This window comes from Pyrus communis, chromosome 2 (genome assembly GCF_963583255.1).
Source record: "Pyrus communis chromosome 2, drPyrComm1.1, whole genome shotgun sequence".
Taxonomy (NCBI): Eukaryota; Viridiplantae; Streptophyta; class Magnoliopsida; order Rosales; family Rosaceae; genus Pyrus; species Pyrus communis.
In genome coordinates this window covers 17,927,557-17,949,909 of record NC_084804.1, presented here as the reverse complement: position 1 = coordinate 17,949,909, position 22,353 = coordinate 17,927,557, and the positions used below count along the sequence as shown (strand labels likewise).

Below are 22,353 nucleotides of genomic sequence, written 5' to 3'. Positions count from 1 at the left end.
ATATGATGCATCGATATTCGTGCTAGGGAGTTGTAGCGCGGACTCTAAGTGAGTGGGTCTTTTCCTTTTTATAGTGTGTATATATATATATATATACACACACGTATGTATATAAATGTGTTTGGACCCAAATTTACAACATTGGCCCGAGTAATTGAGGCCGAGAAGTAAGCATACCTCCACACCGTTGATAGAAAATGAAGATAATTTTATTAAAAGATAGCATTATGGTTTTTATCATAATTATCTTTTAATAATGATTTATCTTGGCATTTTTTTTATGAAAATTATATATTTCCAAGCTAGGAAACAGTGGTACAATTTAAATTGGCTTGGAATTCATGGACGTGTTGGAATGAATGGGGTTATAGCACGTGGTTTATCTTGGGATACGGTGATTATATTTCATCAATTAGAATTACATTCCAAAGTTTAGTTTGGTGAAAGAACCATCATGCATGTACATGGTCTTTGTTAGGGGAAATGTGCATAATGGATTCAATTGGTGAGGTGATTTGATGGAATTATGATGGGATAAGTCTGCCATGGATAGGCTTTTGGATGGGTGATGGGATAAGTTTTATTATCTTTGAAAAGTTAGCCATTTACCACAGATCAGTTTGAGTTCTAATTGGTTTCTATAAAATCATCAAGAGCCGCGCCAAGTAGGATCATGCATATTTGGAAGAGAATATTCTTAATTATTTTGCAACTTACGACGGCAATCTTAGGGTTACATCAGCCCTATAAATACAAAGGCAATGGCAACGAGAAGGGGACCTCAAATTCAACACACAACTGTCCTGCGGAAACCTCTCAAACATCTCGAGATTTTTTTTATTTTCTTTTTTCGCCAACACATCTTCTGTTTGGATAAACAGCACTGTGAAGGCAACCGGTGAACATCTTCAGTTTGAATAAATGGCACTGTTGTCGTAGAATCAGCTATCCCCGGAGCACCTTCAGTTTGATAAACAGCACTGCATCGAGGTCGATTGGTTATCTATCCAAGTCTCAGTCGAGAAGGATTTTCAAATCCTTATTGGCAGAGGTCATCTCATTAGCCATCTCGGCAAAGTGAGGTATTACAGGTTACTAAATTCGGCACATTGAAAACCGAATTTGATATTGAACTTCGTAGAACTAGCAGCCTTGTCTTCAGGCTCGAGAATCCAAAGGTCGAGACTTGTTCCTTCCTTCGTCGCAATCGCAAGATCAAGGAGTCAGCAACGCGCTCAACGCAACATCAACAAATTGTACTCCTCGGCCAGGCTCGGCCGACGAGTTGGCACACCCCGCATCAACCGAATAACGTAGTTAGCTCATTAGTTACTCAACCTGCGCGCCACGTAGGCTTTGTAATTTTTAGGGTCAACAAAATGATAGCTTCCACAAATGCTCTTGAATTGATTCATGCAGTTTATGCCATGTCTAAAATGTGTGATACTTTAAATGTTGCATTAGTATGAATTATATTTATATTGAATGATGCTACTTAGGCTTAGGTAAGCTCCAGGTGAGTATATTGTGATGATATTGGTTGCATTGCACATTGTTATGCATAGATACATTTAGATCTCATCATTGCTGCACCCCGGTGTTAGTGCTTCCGCCCGAGGCCAGGGCACAGTCCTTCACGTGATGTTCACCTCCCGCATCGCACGCTCATCTCGGATCCAAGTTTAGTGCTAGCCCTGTCGTACATACCACAATAGGTGGTTCCGACTCGTAGATGACCCATGATTATTCACACAGCCTTCACATGATCGTAGCATTTGAGCGTATATAGTTACACCTAGCCCTGTTGTACAGACCACAATAGGTGGTTCCAAGTCGTGTACTAGCATATATTGATGAGCTATAGGTCTAGTCATACGGGTCACATTAGGTGGCTTCGACTGACATATTATTTTATATTGATTTCACCTTGCTTACATCTTTTAGTGCTGAAACATATGACATGGTATACTTTAGTTTTTACTAACCTTGTGCATTGTTTTTCTTATGTATATACGTAGTATTATTTTCTGGAAACTATAAGGGTTTGACGAGGGGTTATAATGTTTTCAAAAGGTTTTTACTAAACTTTATTTTCAGGCCCACTCACCCTTGTTTTTGCACCCCTCTAGGTTCTACTAGCCGAGTTTTCATACCGACGAGGACTATTGGCAAATCTTGGTGTAGACAATTACCATCGATGGTATAATTCTCACTTTACTTTACTGTACTGTACTTATGCTTTGACATCACGTGTGAATTGGGCTCATTCCCACTCACAGTGCACTCTGGTATTTAGGCACTTTAGGATTAAATTTATTCATATTCTCCACATCACTACACTTTATAGCTTCATCACCTTCCAGGTGTCGGCCAGCACAGCTCGATTCGGAGTTCTAGTGGACATCCCGGATCGGGGTGTGTCACCTATGCCTTTCTAGAAATTAGTAGTAGGAAAACTGTATTGCTAGCATACTTACTTCGGATTTCTGTTATTGTATGCGTTGTTATTGAATTTTGATTTTGATAAATTGGAATTGGTGTAATAGGAATCATTATGTGATGATTTGCTTGATTATATTATTATGGATGCAAATTTCCGTTGTCTCTTAATTTGACGAAAATGCACCTACAAAATAAAAACACATTCGATTAGGGCCAAAAGCCTTACACACCCACGATGTATGGCAGGGCTTTGGTCGAAGAATCTCTGATACCAAAGTTATTATTTTGAAAAGAATACATTTTGAGGAGTTTTTGGGTAGCAAATGGCTTAGCATTTTAGTGGGATAAATGAGGTATTTATAAAAGGGTAACCGACCATTAGGGTTGAGAGTGGCCAGCCATATTTGGTGAGATTGGGTGGAGTAATTCAAGATATTATGTGAAATAATATCTTGAAATTACTATGACAATTACTCTAAATTAAATAAGGGAGTTTAAGAGTTACCTTATTCAATGAAATCAATGAGGGAATGATGAGTGGAATTTGAATAAATTCCATAATAATCACCTTTGACTCTTACATGAATGAAGGGAATTTTGAGCCGTTATTGCCCGTTGCATGCGCATGGGAATTTGGGTGTGCCTTGCTCATCTGACAAGGGCAATCTCACCTTTCTTCTCCAAAATTCCACATGTTGCCTCCAGGATTTTTGGGATTATTTTTAGCTCCACAAATGCTCCCACACCTACTGGCTGCTCACAGGATTATTTTTGTTCCTTCTCATTGAGGTTCAAATTCACTGAAAATGCCATGGCAATTGCATTTTTAACTTTCTAGTCTCATACACCTTTTTCATCAAATATAACACTCTTTGACACAAAAACCTTCTTGATTGATAAGTTATAAACTCTTCACAGCTTCCCATAACCAATAGAGATCCCTTTCACAAAAGTTTTAGCTAGTTTTTATCTCAGTTGTCCAGGAACATGATTAGAACAAATGCAGCCAAACACTGTGAGATGTTTTATTCCTGGCTTTCTACCACTAAATGCTTCAAATGGATTCTTGTCTTGCAAGGCTTTAGTTGACATCTATTTAGAAGACATACTGCAGTGTTAGAAGCTTCTCCCCAAAAATTATAAGGTAGCTTCTTATCAAGTAACATGCTTTTAGCCATTTCAATAATGGTCATGTTCTTCCTCTCAGCAACACCATTTTGTTTAAGAGAATAGGCCACTGTCAGTTGCCTTTCAAGGCCTTGATCATCAAAAAAGCTTTGAAACTCTAGAGAAGTCTATTCTCCTCCTCTATCACTTCTCAATTTTTGAATTTGATAACCACTTTGAAGCTCAACCATAGCTTTAAAGCTTTTAAATACACATAATACGCCTGACTTAAGCATCAAGAAATATAGTCAGCACATTATGGTATGGTCATCAATAAATATCAGAAAGTGTCTATTTCCTCCAAGTGTAGCAACCTGCATAGGACTACATGCATCAAAGTGTATCAACTCCAATGGTTTACTTGCTCTCCAAGTCACCTCCTTACTGAATGCCTCTCAATGATGTTTTCCTACAATACATCCTTCAAAAACAGCATTTGATTTCTTCAATTTAGACATGCACAATACCATTTCCTTATTAGCCAACATATGCAAACTCTAAAAATTCAAGTAACCAAATCTTTTGTGCCACTCTCAAAAGTCTTATTCAGCTATTACTTTCAATGCAGATGGCATTATATCCTTCATGATGAGAGGAAAACATATGTTTCCTATCATTTGTACTGCGACCACATGTCTTTCAAGGCTTCTATCTTCAAATATTTCAACTTTATCATCTCTAAACAATAAGAAATAGTCATGCTACAGCGTTTGGCCTACACTTGGCAAGTTTTTATCTAAATCAGGAACAAGCATAACCTCTTTGATATGCCTTGTACTATTTTTGGTTTCAATCACCAAGGTTCCTTTTGCAATGGCTTGTAATATCTGTTTGTTTCCCATCTTAAGTCATGCAATGCCACTTAGTACTACAGTCTAGTGGTATTTCTCTTCACTTGTAACTTTGTCAGTGACAGGTCTTAGGTTTGATTCTTGCCCAAGGTGAATTTGCACCTCATTATTGTTAGCCCATTGTGAAGCTAAGCACATCCCCTCCTCCTTAGTGTAGATAATATCGTTTGTTAAAAAAAAAAAAGTCATGTGGTCACATTTCTATCTTCGTCAATCAACATTGACTTGTGTGAAGTCATGTGATTGATGTATCCATTATCTATATACCAGACATGTTCATTCTTGACAGTTGTTGCGGAATCGCAAGAAAAGAACATACTAGTGTCTTCTTCCCCCCCCCCTCCTTGACATAATGAACCAACTAGACCATTTTACTTGTACAATCTTTGGCAATATGCCCAAACTTATCCCATTTGTGACACTTTGGATTTAAACCAACATTCACCAAAATGTAAATTGGCACAAATCTTGCAATCTCCTTGACTACCATTGTTCTTTACAATCACATTTGGCTTCTCATTTTGTTTCACAAAGTGTTTCTTCTACTTATTCTTCCAAGGCTTCTTGCCTCTATAACCACCAACTTGTGAGTTGTCCTTTGGCTGAATACTTAGGCTACTAAATGCTTTTTCATTCACCTCTCCATCTTCAGCATGTCTCATTAATCTTTGCTCAAAACCTTTGGGTGTTGTTGTAGACTCGGTTGGATCAATCTCACTGATTTTCTTTGTACCTTCAATAACAGATGCAATGTTATCATAAGTAGGAGTTAAGCTAATGTACAGCTTCTCTACCATAATTTTATTTAACAAATCCTCTACATGCATTTTCATTTGACTCACCAAAGCAAATAATCTAGTCAAATAATCAAAAAGATATTCACCATTTCTCATTCTAGAATATCTTGTAATTTCACTGCCATGATCTGAGAATTGTCTTTGTATTCCTGCTTCAACACATCCCAAGCCTTGTTAAATGTCCCCTGATTTGCAATCCTGAAAAAAAAAATTCGTCACTCACTATACTTTGAATTAACCTCAGGGCTTTTGCATCTCTGGAAATAAGATCTTGAGCAACAATCAACTGCTTCCCATCCATTTGCTTCTCATTTGAGGGAAGTTCATAGCTATTTTCAGCACAACCCAACAGGTTGTGAGACTTGAAGATAGTCTTATTCGATGCACAAAAATTCATAGTTAACACCAATGAAGACTGGAGCTCGAAGATCAGCTCTAGATCTAGACATTTTGTTCTTCAATTTACTTGAGCTCTTGGTTGAAAGCTTAAAGAAATTTCACAGATCACGCCCCTTGATTCAATTTGAACCAAGCTCTAAGGTCATGTTAGTGTGTTTAGGGGTGATAAACTCAATTTCCAATAGGATTTAACTCACGAAATCACTGAGAATGTGATCCATCAATTGCAGAGAAATGGAAGAAAGAAGAAGAAGGTCACCAATGTAATCTCTCAAGAATATATCTACATTGAATTCTCTCTCTCTCTCTCTCTCTCTCTCTCTCTCTCTCTCTCTCTCTATCTCTCTCTCTCTCTCTGTTACAAGAAAGCATAAAGACTGTGTGATATAGCTGTTTCTAGGCATAACACCTCAATAACAAGGCCACAAGTGAGTTGCACATGAGCAAATTAAATCAGTTATAAAACTAGACATGTGGCACAATCTATACCATTTAGATGTTATAATCGTGACCATCCATTAGAAACTTTGTGAACTTAAACTTCAAAAAAAACACACCTGCGTTTTTTTTTTTTTTGGTCAAACGATATATTTGTTAGATTAGGGAGCCGACAGGATTTGAACTTGTGGAAATATTTGCGATACGGATGCTACTTCTCCTACAACAAATCACATAAAATAATATTAGTATATCACAATTTTATCACCTCAATTTATTAAATAAAATAAACCAACTAAGATAAAATACTTAACTTTTGTAGGTAGAGAATGCTCTTCGTCGATCCTCGATTAGAACAGGATTTTAGGTTGAGGTGTGTAGTCACTGTCCTAAAGAGTAGATTTCGCCCCTCTAAGACAATGTCTCAATGTAACAGGTTATAGCGTCCTACCCTCCAGGATACAACAACCTATAATCATCGTAAGCGTACACTCGCAATACTTGGATCGTATGAACAACTTGATTTTCCTTTGGCATATGAGAGGTGAAATTATAATAGCATTTGAGAGAATGCAATAAATCAAGAGAGGAGAGGAAGGTGGGATTCCTTTAATTAGGTGAGGTTTGTAGGAAAGAAAATATTTGAAGTCCAATAGCAAGGGAGTAGTCTAGGTAAAGATCAACATAATCCTTACGGCTTGAAGCGTTGTTTTTATATAGAACATGAGAAAGGTAAACATGATTAAGCATGGTCTAGAAACGTTAGACTATATAATTGCCCAATTAATGGGTTAATCAAGATGGCATATTAAAAGAGAAAATGTAATTTATAGCCCCAATATTATAACCCTTTAATGCATCAGTTTTTGGTTTGCAAACAAAACTGAAATTGAGATTAAAAGAAATCATTAAGAATGATATTAACATGAAGGACTTGTATTTTGAAATACCCAATCACAAATTCCAACATAACTCATGTCGTGGTGCAAGAGCAGCATTCTTCTCTCCCACAATTGAAAAACCATCAATTCTAGTTTCTAAGAACTGAAACTTGAACTTCCAGACATCCTATTTCTTCAATCTTCCTGTAGCTACAAGACTTATACTTCAACACATTCCTGTTAGTGTTCCTTAATTTGTTCATTCGAGTATTTTTCCCTGTTCCCATTATTCGCTGTAAATTATTGCATCTTTCTGCGGTGCCCTTAGTCCTTTGTTGAGTGTAATAGCATTAACTTTGCTCAATCTGGTAGGGTGAATCGAATGAGTGATCCTATTATGTGGCCTGGAATGGCTGAAAACATCAAACATAAAAATGAATAAAAGTATGTATAACAATTTAGCGGTACCCCCTCAACTAAACCTTCGTACAATCTACTTTTTCAATACTTCAAACCTCGGATACAAAGTTGACAAGAAAGTCACTCTTGCATTGGCCAATGTAGTTGAACACACTAGATTCCCTAATCAAAGCTTAATTCATAACCCACAATAATATATGTCAAGGCTCAATAGCAGATGCGATATATATTTCCTCGACAATGGAGTAATGTTTGTTTATGGGCGACCTTCGTGCTTCATGCTGTATAGGAATAAAAGTTGAAAATAAAGGATTTATTAAAATATAAGAGTTCTGTACAATCTCTTATTTCTCAAATGACAATTTTAATACTTTATCCATCTTTGTAAGGAGGTATTTATAAGTTTATAAAGGAGCAATACTAGGAAATAAATCAAATGATCATTTGTCTACAAGATAAGGAAACCTAGACCAAATCAAATCATACCAAAACTATAATTAAATCATATAAAATTACTAATTAATTTAAATCCCTAAAATACTTTTGTTTTTATTTTCCAACACTCCTCTAAACTCATGATGTGAAATCATAAGTTTGCCAAAAAGGAAATAAGATCTAATTTGAAACTATCAGCACCTCATTCACGTGTGACCACACATTAAGGGAGCCCGCATGAAATCTTGACTGGTATGCTGAAACTAACACCAATCATTTCGAAAGCTCATCAAATCACAATCCGTCAAAACTAACGTCTCTTTTCAGATGCCCAACCCGAACTAACGCCAATTTTTTTGAAAGCCCAACTAGAACAAACGTCTCTTTTTGAAAACCTGACTACCAAATCATAATCCTCGAAACTAACTCCTATTTTCAAAAGTCCAATTGGAACTAACACTAATATTTTCAAAAGCCCAACTGAAACTAACTCTTTTCAGAATCTCCAGTGACCAAATCCCTTTTTTTCTTTTAATTTTTTATTTTTTTTTTCTTCCTCTAGTGTTTTTTTTTCCTCAAACTTAAAAACAAGTATATTGATGTGCTTACATATTTTGTAGTAAACTTTTCTCTCCGTTGTATGTCTCTACAGGTTTTTGATCTATATGCAATTCGCTTGCGACAAGCCTTTTCAACACCAGTCTTCAGAGGGAACTTAACCTCAAGGTAATAACCATGCTGAAAAATGCTTGGACACGGAAAGTTATTTGAGCAGTTTATATAACTGATATAGCTTCCAAATCATTTCATTAATTTCTGATCTGTACAAGAGACCGCCGCCACTTACGATAGAGATTTGCTTTATCATTATCGCTAATTTCTTTATATTTGATAGAATTACAAATTTATTACAATGGGATTCGCAGTTCTCCGCGTACACTTCAGGTTGGCAAACTGTCTACTGGTGACTTTAATGTCCCCGCAGGATAAAACATCAATGGTTGCAAAGGATACTACCATTAAAGGTATGGAGGTAATCTTTTCACTAAACCACGCCGTTGCTTTCTTCGTAGCATATTAGATCTTGGTATCCCTACTTTTTCATGCGAAGGTTAATGGACTGTCACCTATATGCATATTTGAAATCTGATCTATTATGTAAATAAGCTGGTAAATTGGTATGGTGATATGGATAATCATGACAGTGCTCTTGCATTTTGCAGTCGTCATTACGTTGGAACATTCTTTTCCATAACTTTGAAGGAAATAAAAATTGGATTTCAGGGCGTGGCAGTTGCCTAAGTAGCAGATATGTTGAAATTGGCATCAATATTTGTTAAAGCTGTGACTGATATAAAAAATGGTGAAAAACCAACTGCAGAAGAGTCCTTGCAACGTGTGACAGCCCTTGAACAGGCGGTCACCCAAGTTATCGACTTTGTTATTGGAAAGTGCCTCTCTGATCTTTTGACGATTTCATCCAACTCCAAGCCTTTTAGTTGCTAAATTTTATGGGGTAAAAATGTCCAGATCATTACATTTCTGCAGAGGTTAATAAGTTGTTATATATTAGAAACAATATTGGTGCTAATATAATTACAAGTTCTCTCTTTCGATCTTTCGCTCATATCCTTAGTGAATGCTACCTACTCCGAAAGCATTTGAAGGTTTATTCCTTGTTTAGCTAGATCATTTCTCAGCCAGTGGGACATGCCAAGTCCATGGCTTCAATTTTGTGATTATGTAACAAAAAATGGGGATCTCTGGACCAAAAATGCTGAGAGAGTAAGTACATATTTGATTGCTTTTAGACTTATTTGTTTGTAAGGTCCCTGCGCTTCAATGAAAATCCCACTTTGCCCCCTAAACTTGCAACTGTGTGACGTTGACCCCTATGCTTTTAATCAATTCCGCATCAAATAAACGAAATAATTTTTCTGACCAAATTGATGAGATAAGGTAAAATAAAGACACGAAACAGAAGCATAAGGGGCAAAGTCTCATAATTACAAGTTCATGGAGCAAAGTGAGATTTTCATCAAAGCACGGGGCATGTAAACTAAAAAACCTTGATTTTAAGTGAAAACACCGTACCAGTGCAATGCCCAAACTCCAAACCAAAGTATTACCTACCACCTTTAAACATAACCTACATGAACACCTTGCTTCTCAACTAAACCACTCTATTTATAAAAATTGCACCCTGCATGATATCTTACCACCCCAATTGAAAATGTTAATCCCAAAGTTCTCTTTGATTTTAATATAATGTCAAAATTTGGAGAGGAGCTGTATATATAGGGCAGCCCCAGTTCCTGCTTTACTGGTAATATCAAAAGTTATATATATCAGCATCTCTTTAGAGAGAGAGAGAGAGAGAGAGAGAGAGAGAGAGGAGAGAGATCGGAGAACTAGAAAATGGGGAGTGAACATGTTGTGCAAGGAGGTTTCCCAATGAAGGCGAACGCCGGAAATGCTACAATTCTCGCACTCGGAAAGGCCTTCCCTCACCAGCTTGTCATGCAGGATTTTCTGGTTGATGGGTATTTCAAAGATACCAACAGTGATGATCCAGAGCTTAAGCAGAAGCTGGCTCGACTCTGTAAGTCCGTCAAACTTCTCTCCTTTTTCTTTCAAATATCAACATTGACACTAATAGTTATGCAAACCCTACTCAAAAGAACCCAATTTGGGGATCATAAGAAGTTACTACGCGTATAGACTCTGCATGTGAACCATACGAAAAGAAATGTTCTCTTGCCAGACTTTTCACTTGTACCATTAACTAATCAGGTGAATTTTTTGTTTAAATTTATAAGTCCGAGTAACAGTCTTGACAACATAACACACCAAATATCTTTTAGGAAAATATGACAGTGTTAAAAGGACGGTGATATCATATTGTTTTAGTAACTCTTCAATGGCATTTCACAGGCAAAACAACAACAGTCAAAACTAGGTATGTGGTCATGTCAGAAGAGATTCTGGAAAAGTATCCAGAGCTTACAACTGAAGGCACACCAACTATAAAGCAAAGGCTACACATTTGCAATGAAGCTGTAACAAAGATGGCAATTGAAGCTTCACAAGCTTGCATCAAGAAATGGGGGAGACCTACTTCAGATATAACCCACTTAGTCTATGTCTCGTCTAGTGAAGCTCGCCTCCCGGGTGGTGACCTTTACCTAGCGAAAGGCCTTGGACTTAGTCCCCAGACTAAAAGGGTCATGCTCTACTTCTCAGGCTGCTCGGGCGGTGTGGCTGGCGTTCGTGTTGCCAAAGACATTGCCGAGAACAATCCAGGAAGTAGAGTCCTGCTTGCTACTTCTGAAACCACTATCATTGGGTACAAACCACCAAGTGCAAACAGACCATATGATCTTGTTGGTGTTGCACTTTTTGGGGATGGTGCCGGAGCCATGATGATTGGCTCAGACCCCGAATTGGTATCTGAAAACCCGCTGTTCGAAGTTCACACAGCCTTACAAGAGTTCCTGCCTGGTACTGAGAAGACCATTGATGGAAGGGTCACAGAAGAAGGGATCAGCTTCAAGCTGGAAAGAGAGCTGCCTCAAATAATTGAAGATCACATTGAAGGATTCTGTGGGAGGCTGATGGGAGTTGTTGGATACGATAACAAGGAGTACAACAAGATGTTTTGGGCTGTCCATCCAGGAGGTCCGGCAATCTTGAACCGAATGGAGAAGCGTCTTGATTTGTCGCCAGAGAAGCTGAACGCGAGCAGACGCGCTCTGGCGGATTATGGCAACGCTAGCAGTAACACCATAGTGTATGTTCTGGAGTACATCATTGAAGAGAGCAAGAAGATGAAGAGGGAAGGAGAAGGAGATGGTGAATGGGGAATGATACTGGCTTTTGGACCTGGAGTTACTTTTGAGGGAATTTTAGCAAGGAAGCTTGCTGTCTAAGTTTTTTTTTATATATACTGTCATTAAATGGATGACCAACGTTACTTAGTAACTGCCTTTCCACTGCTGTTCCAGTTGATTAATCAAAGTCTTATGTTCTTAGTTGACAATCTAGTTAACCTACAAATGAAGAAATTCTTGCTTAGAATAAGGAAACATCTCACCTTGAGGAGACAATTACCTCGTACTTGGGTACTTATATTACCCCTGTCCCAGCTCACGTGACTTACCACCTGAGGATGTGATAGGGGCACAACGGGAATAGAACCCCGTGCCGGGTCAAATTTTTGTTTGTAACCTAAGTTATATCTCTTACTTTCTATGTCTCTAGTCACATGTCAAACGATGAGAGAGAAGTGTTATACCCTCTTTGCATTATCTATTCTCTCCCCAACCTGGTAAGTTTTCCACACGAGGATGCATTTGGTGATGCCAATATAAATTCCGTTTTATGCAACAACTTTTCTTTTGTCCGTGATAGAAATAATGTTTATTGGGATGGTATTTGCTGAATTAGCACAGGACATGTGGGACTAGTAGTCTTCACCAAAGTAGGACCAGGACCAAGAAGAAAGACCAAAAAACTGTAGCAAACCCAAATCCCCTGCGACTCGGGCAATTGGCAGAAATAGAATACCAACACATATTTAACCGTTGAATTTAATTCAATACATTAATTGAATGACCAAGGACTGATGGATTAAATTCAACCACCACCGAACATGCATCGACGCTGAGTGCATGTAGATATTTGAAAAAAAATAAACACTGGTTTGATAGTGGTGGCAAACGTGGCATTTGATTGGTTATCAGAAAATCAAAAAATAAGTAGGCAGCAATGAGAATCCACTCAAGTTGGTGGGCAGATGGCGGACAAGTGTTTGAGATGTGACTTTTCAATTGGATGAAATAAACAAGTCTAACGTAGTAAACTTATAGCAAAATGTCAGCACAGACTAGAAAAAACATGAACGAATTTCTGAAAATTCATGTCTGAAGTCTTTTCAAACTACTTGGGAAGAATATAATCAACAACTTAATGAACTGAGCGAGTCGGAACAGACCATAGCTGCACGAGATAAGATATTTGATGGGATTGCAGATGAAGATGGTCATGGATATTGTCGCACCTATGGTACTGCAGAGCGCCGAAGAGGCTCGTCCTGCTCCAATTCATCTATATGCTCGAAGAAATAATCAACCGAAAGGTGTACGAGAGAGGGCATAAATTTAAAGACAAGATGGAGGAGCTAGTGATTAAGCAATTGGCACTACAAGATGAAATTGCTGTTTTGAAGTCAAATATGGAGTAATTCAACTCATCTACCCCGGTATAGTGATACGAGGAACTATAAAAAAAAGGGGAACTTAAACAACCATTCACCAGCCACATTGCCTAGCTAAGTTAAAAGTCTTTGACGGCAGTGCGCTCGCAGACAGAAGCAGAACCAGAGGTAACTCATACAACTCCGGAAGGGAGACGCAGGACAAGCTGCCCTCCGAAAACACTGCCAAAACAAAAATGTCCACATTAAGGGTTGAATGAAAGAATCTACACTTGGGAAAAGAAAAGGAAACTTGGAAATAACATAATGGATTGAGGCAAACCTTTTAATGTAGTAGTAACAGAAGTCTGCTAATATGAAAGTCTGGACAATTTCTGAAATAAGAACCATGGAAGGCCATAACCCATAGCCCAAGGCTACAAGCAAGTGCCCTCGTGTATCTAATACCTGTTAGAGCAATAGATTAAGTTTTATTAGTGGTAGAATCCTACAAGCTCATACCCTTTAGCGACAAAACAATTTATAAAGTATGATTCTTCTAAGACTTTGATCAATGCGCTCATACATTTCTATATAACTGGCACAAGTGTCCTAGCATGGACGGGTGAACTACAACTTTGAAAAGCAACTTATGACGCAACAAGGGTTTCACTCATCAATAAAAAAAATTACAGTAGGAAAGGTTTGTGAGATATTGTTAGTTTATAATTAATATGCTACTTTAAAATATGAGACTAAAGCGACCCAACAAGGTGCCTACATGGGAATTGATTCAAAGAGCATCACAAACAGCATTTAGGAATCAATTCAGAAACTCATCTAACATCATGCAAAATAAACATTTTCCCAAATGCCGCAAACAAAACAAACTAATACAAAGAAAAAATGCATAAAGATCGAACCTGTAGAACCCAATGGGCACAGCTGAGAAACCTTGCGACGCCCAGTGCAAACACGTAGTGTGCTGTGAATGGCTCAACAATCTGAAAGTAGAAATATAAAATGAATCAGGTCAGCAAGCAGTCAAAGCTGTAAAATCATAAACATTCAAGTTTCCATTCTATACAATCTGACCTTTGTGTTTTGCATGACCCGCAACTGAGGCAGTACGGAAACAGCTTCCAGATACACACAAAATGCCCAGGAAATCCTGTTCAACAAATGATGAGAAGTTGATGGATGAATAAACAGAGCTAGTAGAGCACATGGAACCACCTGCATCAAACCAGAAATTATATCACCATAAGAAAGAAAGCAACATAAAAAAGCAAGAAATAGTAAGTAATGTATTGCTTTTATTCAAGAATAAACTTCACAATGCATCAACACAGAAAGAGGTAGTCAATCGATTTTTCCCTGTAAACATGTTCCTAAAATTGTCCATGTAACAAAACAAATTAACATGACCGCACACATAAGCGAATTTTTAATTACCTCTTTGATCAGAAACTCAACCGATAAAGAAAATTAATGCTTTTGCTTAATTTTTATAATGTGAGAATTCGCCATCACATATAAGCATATAACACTTCATAGAAATAAAAAAGAAGATAACATTGATTGAGAGAGAAACTTACAACATAATATATTGCGAAGTTGTCCTTGTCCTCCATGTAACTCGACTTTAAGTTGAACCGGATCATATAAATGACCCAGAGGGTCGTCACCAGCGTAGCTAAATCTAGCAGGGTGTGTATATCATATTCCATAACTACACTACAGTATAATCTCACAGCTAAAAACATAGCTGTCAGTTCCTGCGATTTGAGTGATAGCCCTGCAAACAATTCCAATTCCAATATTTTCCAATCAAACTTTCACGAGTTTCATAGCCTAAGGGGAAAAGAAACACTGGTCTTGTTCCTAATTTCTAAACGGATAGAATTATGAAATTATTTTCTAACAATTATATTACCAATCCAATAAAGCCCAGATTTCTTTTATTTTGTTAAGTAACAAAATCAGATTTTCCCTCCATTGATAACAATTTTGCTCACAAACCAAAACAAACCCAATTCAGGAAACTTCGCATGCGAAATTCCAGTCATCCTAATATCGGAAAATACCAGATTCCCCACAACAGAGAAGCAAGTACCAAAATCGAATCAACAAGAAAAAAATCATTTGCATCAACAATCCCTAATATCCCAAATTTTGCACCCATTCAAACAAAAAAAAAAAAAAAAAAAAACCCTAAAAAGCTCGAAACTTTACCAGCGCAAGTCTTCTCCTTCATGAGCTTGTAGATAAGAACGGAGATTCCAATCGAGTGCACAGCCTCAGCTGCAACAAAGAGGTTGTCGTGATCGTGGACGATGAATCGGAGCAGAACCAGCGCCGCCATGCCCGAAACGACGGCCAGAAAGGCCTGAACTTTGGACGGCTGGCGTCGCGCCCATGTCCATACGGTGTGGATCGGCCTCTTCGGAGCCCTCATGAGGTTTGGTTTTGTTTTGATTTTTCCTTTTTTTTCCCCTTTTGTGATTTTCTCGGGCCCTTGATTTTCCCGGAAAGTTTGATGCGGTGGAGAGAAGGTGAGGTAAAACTAATTATTGTGAGTAGTTGTGGTGCGGAAACAGGTTCCCTCAGAATTTAGAGAGAGAAAGAGGGGAGAGGGAGAGACTTCCTTTCTTAATTGGACTGTTTTGTAATGGGCATGGTTCTGGTGATCTTTTCGGGTTTTCGGTACCCGTACCCGGGTAACACAATCTGATCCGGTATTTTGTCAAAGATTTATACGTCGTTTCTTTCAACGTGGCTTGTTCTCAGTGGATTGGATGTCAAGGCACCGTCTTCAGAAACAACTCTGACGATCGGTTGCTTACCAGATACCGTAACGTAATCAAACTATGGGGAGAAATTAATTCAATTATAAGTCCAAAATTTCACTGTAAGCGAGATGTATTATATTCTATCTTCATCAAAGATGAATTTGAATTACATTATTACTACTTGAGTTTAAGATTTTTAACTCAAAAACGATTTCTCAATTCACAACTTAAAAACTTATTTGGTAAGCTTGTTTTTTGTTTTGAAAGAAATCGTATTTATTTTGTTCTTTTTATTATCTTATTTCTAATAGATTTGTATATTGCAGAACATTTGTATTTGTAAGTGATAAGATATCAACCAAGGCCAAATTAGCAATCCAATTTGTTAGTGTCCATGATCATCTGGTTTCAATTGTTAAACAAAGTCATGTGTTAAGATCTCTTAAAAGCTAGTTGACTGAATTAAAATATTTAATCAGCTCACTGGCAGTAGAAGTAGCCTAGAGACAGATGCATGATTCGAAACCCTCATCCGTAACGAAATTAAAAAGTATGGTTTGAGTAAAATCCAATCCAATCCATAAATCTTAATTACTTAATTGGTTTCTTTATTTTAATTTTGATAAGTTATGTCCCCTTTAAATCTCTAAGTTGACAACAAGAATTACCAAATAAGCAACAAACTTATGTGATTCACCAATCACAACATGCCACCTTGACATTGTGATGGTGTTCATCCGTTATATTCAATGTTGTACAAAATTTGGTCAACCAAATTCTTACTTCATTTTATGCTCAAAGACTTCAAAGGGAAAACTCAAAAGCAGGCCGCAAATTGCTCAAAAAAAGTGCTTGTGCTAAAAGTGCTCATGTGGCTTAAGCATTTGTTTGGGAAAAGTCCTTGGCATCAAATCTCATCTCTTCAAGGAAGTAATGACATAATATAGGAAGGAATTAGTTAATTAGAATAGAAGGTTTTTCACTAGGAAAAGACATATTACAAGCATACTACATACAAGTAGCTTATTTAAAATTGGAGAAGCAAGAAGCCACTACTTCGTCAAGTTGTTGGCCCTCCATCAACTCCCCTAACCCCTGAACCAAACCATTGTGCCGATTAGGTCATCCTTAGGTCATAGGTTGACCGCGGTTGAATTAGCAAGTCCACGAATTTGATCTCCTCATTGCCGGCTTCATCTGTTTGTCATCCTCGAGCGCTATCATCCCCAAATGAGATGGGTCTTCCAACATCATCTTCGCTACCAAGTACCCTGCAACTGACCAGGTCTGGAATTTACGGGCTTGCTTCCCAACATAACGACCAAGTTTCCCATCGTAGTACTCGGGCCAGTTGTCTTTCAGCAACCTGCTCTCGGCAAGTTCAATGGCGCGTCTAGCTATCTGGGGCCTCCCGGTCTTGATGGATGCAGCAGTGAGAAGCCATAAGAGCACTGTACCGAACACAATGGCATGTTACTTGGCAGGAAAATTAAGATGGCACCAAATATAACTTATCATTAACGCATCATTTAATTATGGGGGTGATCAGTATAGCAGGTGTGTCTGTATATAGAGTAATTACCCTTTAAGCACAGAACACAACTACCCTTTTTATCTTAATCCATCGCTAATAACTCATAATCAAAGGAAGGGGGAAGGACGATGGGGACGATGGTAGGCGTTTTTCTTTACCACTCTATTATTAAGACCTATTGGAGGGTTTTTGATAAAAATTCAGCATTAACGCTATGACTTTGTGCAAAGGAGAGTATAGTGTGAAAGCATACCTGGCCAAGACCCCCCATTGTGGTAGCTCCATCTAGTATTTTTCGGGTCGCAGCCTGTTACAATCTTCCATTCATGATTTTCTATTGCTGGATAGCAGACCTTTAGTGGCATTTCTCCAGCCAATTCCTCCCATCGTGATTCTATTAGATCCATTATCGCCATAGCTTGTTCAGGGGTTGCCAAGGACGAAAGAATCGCTACACAATTACCCAAGCAAAACCAACGGAAATCCATTCTGGCAGGACTGACATTCCCTATAAAGTAACCACCACGAGTTGGCATAAAGTCAAAAACCCAGTCCGGAAGAGAATCTGGTATCACATTGAACTTGTTGACTGCTGTATGCGAATATTCTTCAGTTTTATAACGATATATGTCATTTAACTGCTTAAAGTCTAGCCAAAAGTAACTTCTCATGTGATAGCTCAAGGCATGAAGGCGTTTTGATATGCGCTCAATAAACTCCTTCCCCTCATCATCGTGCTTAAGAAGAAGCAAAGCACATCTTAAAGCCATGAAGAAGAGAGCCTGAATTTCGATGGGATACCCGTAAACACCCTTGCAACACATAACCAATACAGAAGTGAGTTGAAAGACTTGAAAAGATAGGCAACACATTATCTAAATCTAAATGGAAACAAATTATGCGCCTCAGAACATAAATGGCAAACAACTCGTAGTGATAAATGATAAAGATCAAGAATGATCAAGAAATACCTCTTATACAAGAAATTGTAATCCAAATAGATTTTATTTATTAAATTTCTGTAGCAATTTCATTGAGATTAATGCTCAAAATCTGATGGGTAGATAAATGATTCTCAAAGGCTAAGTGCACCAAGAATTGCTAGGGTATTAGTTGTGTGAATTGACCTGTGCTATTTTTCCTTAGTAAAGGTCATAAGAACCTAAAACAATTGGTCAGGCAGGAATATGTGGGGGCTAGCATGAGCTGCATGGCAACTAAGTTACTTAGCTGACAACCCTTTACAAGACACCTAATAGACAATATAAAATGCTGCAGTCAGCTCATGAGCAAGAAGGCAATAACCAGTAGTTTTTTATTTGTTTTGGCAGGCAAGAGAATATAAACTCGGGTTAGAAAGAGCATTACTCATGAAAGGATGATTTGAATTTACTTTAAAGAATGTTATCAACTTTACTTACAAACTCCGAAACTATTAACTTATGCATTTGCTGATATTTCAAGGGCTTGACTTACCATTCATGATATCAGACATATATGGCATATTCTATATATACCAGATGATAAATACAGGACTCAACATGATTATGAAAAACGTACCATTCTACGATCAATCATGCAGCATCCATCAGCACAAAGAAGGGTTGGAAATGTATCAAACCCCTCCGATAGGCATAAACTTAGAATAAGCCGCATACCCTTCTGGCATTCAGGCAGTTCAGCCAATGAAGAGTCTCCAGTGGATTTTGTGTATGCTCGAAGCAATATGATCCACCAAAATCCAGAATCAACAGGAGCAACTCTTCCTATCGCACTCTCACCAAAATCTGCTATTAAAGTCTCACTATTCCGGACTGGATCATGTAGTACTTTGAAACTAGCTGGCATTACTCCTTCTCCTAGATGAAACCTATCAATCTTTTTCTCCCATGACTGAAGACGAAGAGTCTTCAAGATAAAATTTTTAACTATTTCTGGTTCACCATTCATGAGAAAAGCCAATCCGCTGGGGACGAAGTCTCGAACAAACACCTTCACAGATCGATAAGAAGAAAAAATAAGAACAAAATTTGTGCTTGCCAACTTCATGTATTGGAAAGTCTGCCTAGAACTAGTGAACCTGAGTTAAAGAAAAGCACAAAGGGGGTAGCTGAATCTATACACTTTTGTTCAACAAAAATAAAAGTATGTCCTGCATAAAGCATCTCAAGGGCAACACATAGACAGCACACATCCACAGTTTGAAACATATTATTGAAACCGTAAAATCAGAATGTTAATATGGAGGTTTAGGATTCAGATTGACAAACAGAAATATGCTAATAATAAAGTTTTAGTTCCCTCTACTATTAGATTCAATACAGAGTCAATGTTCCAACCATTATGATACAGTTAATGAATAATTGAATGTAGCTACTGATTTAACAAAAACCAATAATAGCCATATCTAATCGGAAGAACAAGGATTAAGGGTCTCTACCTGATCATAGTTAAGATTTTCTTCTGTGGTATCTGAGGCAGCAATTGTCCCAACTGGCTGACCACGGAAAAACACCAATGAACGCCTCAAAGTTGCCCAAGCTTCACCAATCATTGGATGCGGCTCAAAGCCCATCTGGGACCTAGGGGTACCCATGAGTGACATTCTACTACAGGGCGAAAATACATACTCAGGAGGTTCAAAAAATCTGGAAGTGTTCTCAGCATTTCTCGATGAGGGATGTGGGGACACCGCAATAGATAGTTCACTGAGTGACCTCTCATCAAATGATCTTTTTCTCTCCATATTCAGAAGGCATGGTTTGTCTAGTAACTTTGAAAAATCAATTTCGTCTATTTCTGCCACACTACATAGTGAATCAACATGTCTCATATCTCCATTGTGGGACAAATCCGCATTGGGCGCTGACATTTCGACAGACTTTAGCAGTGGACAATAACCCAGTGGCTAGTTTTGTGCTCAACAGTCAACACCCTGCAATTCAACCACCAGAATTCAGCATTCATTGCATGCAAAAACGCACTAATCAGCTACTTTCACCCCTCCCAGGTGTGATCTATGTTACACAGACACGACACGCGACCAGGCAACACGGCAAATCTCAAAAAACAAGGACACGAACACGGCTAGGACACGGCGGTTAAAATATAATAAATTTATGATAAATATTACATATATTAAAAATAATACTTATATCACAAACAATTCCAGAATGTAATAAAAACATGCTTCCTGCATATCCATAAAAAATAATTAACAAAACAAGAAAATGCTTTATTCGCAGGGACGACGTACCTGTCTGCCTGATTGGTTGGTTGGATCAAGATACTCACTGATGATTTAAGGTTATCTATTAGGGCAAATTTTAGGTATTACAAGTTTCCAAATTTACAAACTGCCCCAAAATGATCAACAAATATGCAACAGGAAAGTTCACACAACCGATTACAATCAGTAATACATTTCTTTACAACTATGCTAAAATATAATGTGGTGATCAAATATATCATTATCTTCTCAATCCATCAAATATATCATTATCAAATATAATGTGGTAGTCCCTCGTTGATTTACCAGAAAACCAGAAAACTGGGTTTTCGATTTCTTAAAAAAAAAAAAAAAAAAACAAATAAGAAGCAATATTCAATTCATCAATCTGATCATTCACAAGAAAAATACTCAAAAATCCATTCGCCAGAAAGAACATCAATCGCCGAAAACCAAAATCCAAAAAATGATTCAAGATCCAATCAAGTGGAAATCAACGATGATCCAAACCCATATAAACATGCATGCAATGCGGAAATCCTAATTAATTAATTGGGTTTTCAAGAACAGAGAGAAGAACTAACCTCGATGGAGATTTGAAAGGCCGCCAGAGCTTTCAGTTTCAGATGTATAAAAAATGAAACCAAAGAAGAAAGCTCGGTGGTGAGAGTGTATTCTTATAGAATTTGGTTGGGTACTCCTGCCATGAGGCGGTGGTGGGGCCACTCTGCGGCAGTCGACCGGACGAGCCGGTGAAGGCTTTCGCGTAAATTGGTAGAGGTGACTGGCAGATGAGCTATTGGGGCTCGAGTTTTTGTCTACTACACATCACCTCCTTTATGAAATGAAATGAGAAATGATAGACCTCTCTCTCTCTCTCTCTCTATATATATATATATATATATCTCTTGCTTTTGGTATGCGGGGCTCTGCGATGTACGGAAGATATTTGGTAACGTGGGTGAGTCTGATTGACTGCGATGGGTAACTCCGTTATGTCCGTCAAAATGGAGATTATTGAATAATGAGTAATAAAGCTACACTAGCGTGTTAGTGATGTTACGGTCACAGTTAAAATTGTTTTGAGTATTTGTAACTAGTTATATGCCCATTATATGTGTGTAATTAAATTTGTCTATTATTTGTTATAAAATATCCATATTACTTCTTAAAAATAAAACATTTGCGCGTGGAACTTTGAAGAAGGGATGAAGGGGTGGTTCTGAAGTGGAGACGTGGATTAAAAAAATTAAAAAAAAAAACGTCAACCATTTTTTTTCAACTAGCCCACATTGATGTTCTTCGGTTGTGCAAGAGGCGACGCTAGTTGGTTACTTTTAGTGTCGAGTCTTTTTCCCTTTGCACTTCCGAGTTTGTTTTTTGGTAGCTTGCCTCGTTGTGGGCTTTCGTTGTATTTTGACATCTTTACCTTGGTTAATATATCCATTTTTTTATTTTTAAAATAGGATATGTTATGTTTACTTAGCTGTGAGGTTCGTGTAAAAGATAGAAAATTTGAGTGGTATGTAATTACTAAATTGCCATGTCTTTAATTTTATTTAGCTTTGATGAGAGGGTTAGAATAATAATTTCATAGATTTTGGTTGACAAATAGAGTTCTATTAATATATAGCTTAGATAAGTAATGAAGAGCTATGAATGTGCACTACGATTTGTGTCAAATTATACATTAAATATCATCTATAGGATACTTATAATTTGTTGAAACTCATTAATGCCATGTTGGCATTTTATTATGATCGAAGCAAAAATT

The 22,353-nt window shown here is 37.7% G+C and overlaps 3 protein-coding genes across 4 annotated transcripts; 1 reads left to right on the top strand and 2 right to left on the bottom strand.

Moving 5' to 3' along the window:
* The first annotated feature begins 10,248 nt into the window (after positions 1 to 10,248).
* LOC137724129 (type III polyketide synthase B) lies at positions 10,249 to 11,759 on the top strand. The gene is made up of 2 exons (XM_068463027.1): positions 10,249 to 10,432; positions 10,765 to 11,759. The coding sequence occupies exons 1-2, from the start codon at positions 10,249 to 10,251 to the stop codon at positions 11,757 to 11,759; spliced, it is 1,179 nt and encodes a 392-aa protein (XP_068319128.1).
* Positions 11,760 to 13,010: 1,251 nt separating this feature from the next.
* Positions 13,011 to 15,633, bottom strand: LOC137725546 (uncharacterized). Its single transcript, XM_068464272.1, has 6 exons — positions 15,260 to 15,633; positions 14,623 to 14,822; positions 14,120 to 14,260; positions 13,948 to 14,028; positions 13,368 to 13,492; positions 13,011 to 13,267 (listed from the first exon to the last, which is right to left on the bottom strand). Exons 1-6 carry the CDS (start codon positions 15,480 to 15,482, stop codon positions 13,219 to 13,221), a joined length of 819 nt encoding a protein of 272 aa, XP_068320373.1. The 5' UTR covers positions 15,483 to 15,633; the 3' UTR covers positions 13,011 to 13,218.
* Positions 15,634 to 16,737: 1,104 nt separating this feature from the next.
* On the bottom strand, positions 16,738 to 21,426 carry LOC137725276 (probable alkaline/neutral invertase B). Of its 2 annotated transcripts, XM_068463909.1 has the most exons (6): positions 21,164 to 21,426; positions 20,607 to 20,661; positions 19,791 to 20,285; positions 18,911 to 19,342; positions 17,604 to 18,162; positions 16,738 to 17,267 (listed from the first exon to the last, which is right to left on the bottom strand). In XM_068463909.1, the coding sequence occupies exons 3-6, from the start codon at positions 20,220 to 20,222 to the stop codon at positions 16,972 to 16,974; spliced, it is 1,719 nt and encodes a 572-aa protein (XP_068320010.1). In that variant the 5' UTR covers positions 20,223 to 20,285; positions 20,607 to 20,661; positions 21,164 to 21,426; the 3' UTR covers positions 16,738 to 16,971. The 2 variants fall into 2 exon arrangements, with proteins under 2 accessions (XP_068320010.1, XP_068320009.1); XM_068463908.1 differs by lacking the exon at positions 20,607 to 20,661.
* Positions 21,427 to 22,353: the final 927 nt, after the last annotated feature.

What these genes read in the sequence shown, in the direction of transcription:
- LOC137724129 (XM_068463027.1), top strand. Translation starts at nt 10,249, where the DNA reads ATGGGGAGTGAACATGTTGTGCAAGGAGGTTTCCCAATGAAGGCGAAC. An exon ending in GCAGAAGCTGGCTCGACTCT is followed by an intron (nt 10,433 to 10,764) that starts GTAAGTCCGTCA and finishes GGCATTTCACAG; the next exon opens with GCAAAACAACAACAGTCAAA.
- LOC137725546 (XM_068464272.1), bottom strand. Translation starts at nt 15,482, where the DNA reads ATGAGGGCTCCGAAGAGGCCGATCCACACCGTATGGACATGGGCGCGA. An exon ending in ACTTCGCAATATATTATGTT is followed by an intron (nt 14,261 to 14,622) that starts GTAAGTTTCTCT and finishes GGTTTGATGCAG; the next exon opens with GTGGTTCCATGTGCTCTACT. An exon ending in TGTTACTACTACATTAAAAG is followed by an intron (nt 13,268 to 13,367) that starts GTTTGCCTCAAT and finishes TTGTTTTGGCAG; the next exon opens with TGTTTTCGGAGGGCAGCTTG.
- LOC137725276 (XM_068463909.1), bottom strand. Translation starts at nt 20,222, where the DNA reads ATGTCAGCGCCCAATGCGGATTTGTCCCACAATGGAGATATGAGACAT. An exon ending in GCATGATTGATCGTAGAATG is followed by an intron (nt 18,163 to 18,910) that starts GTACGTTTTTCA and finishes ATGTGTTGCAAG; the next exon opens with GGTGTTTACGGGTATCCCAT. An exon ending in CAATGGGGGGTCTTGGCCAG is followed by an intron (nt 17,268 to 17,603) that starts GTATGCTTTCAC and finishes TGTTCGGTACAG; the next exon opens with TGCTCTTATGGCTTCTCACT.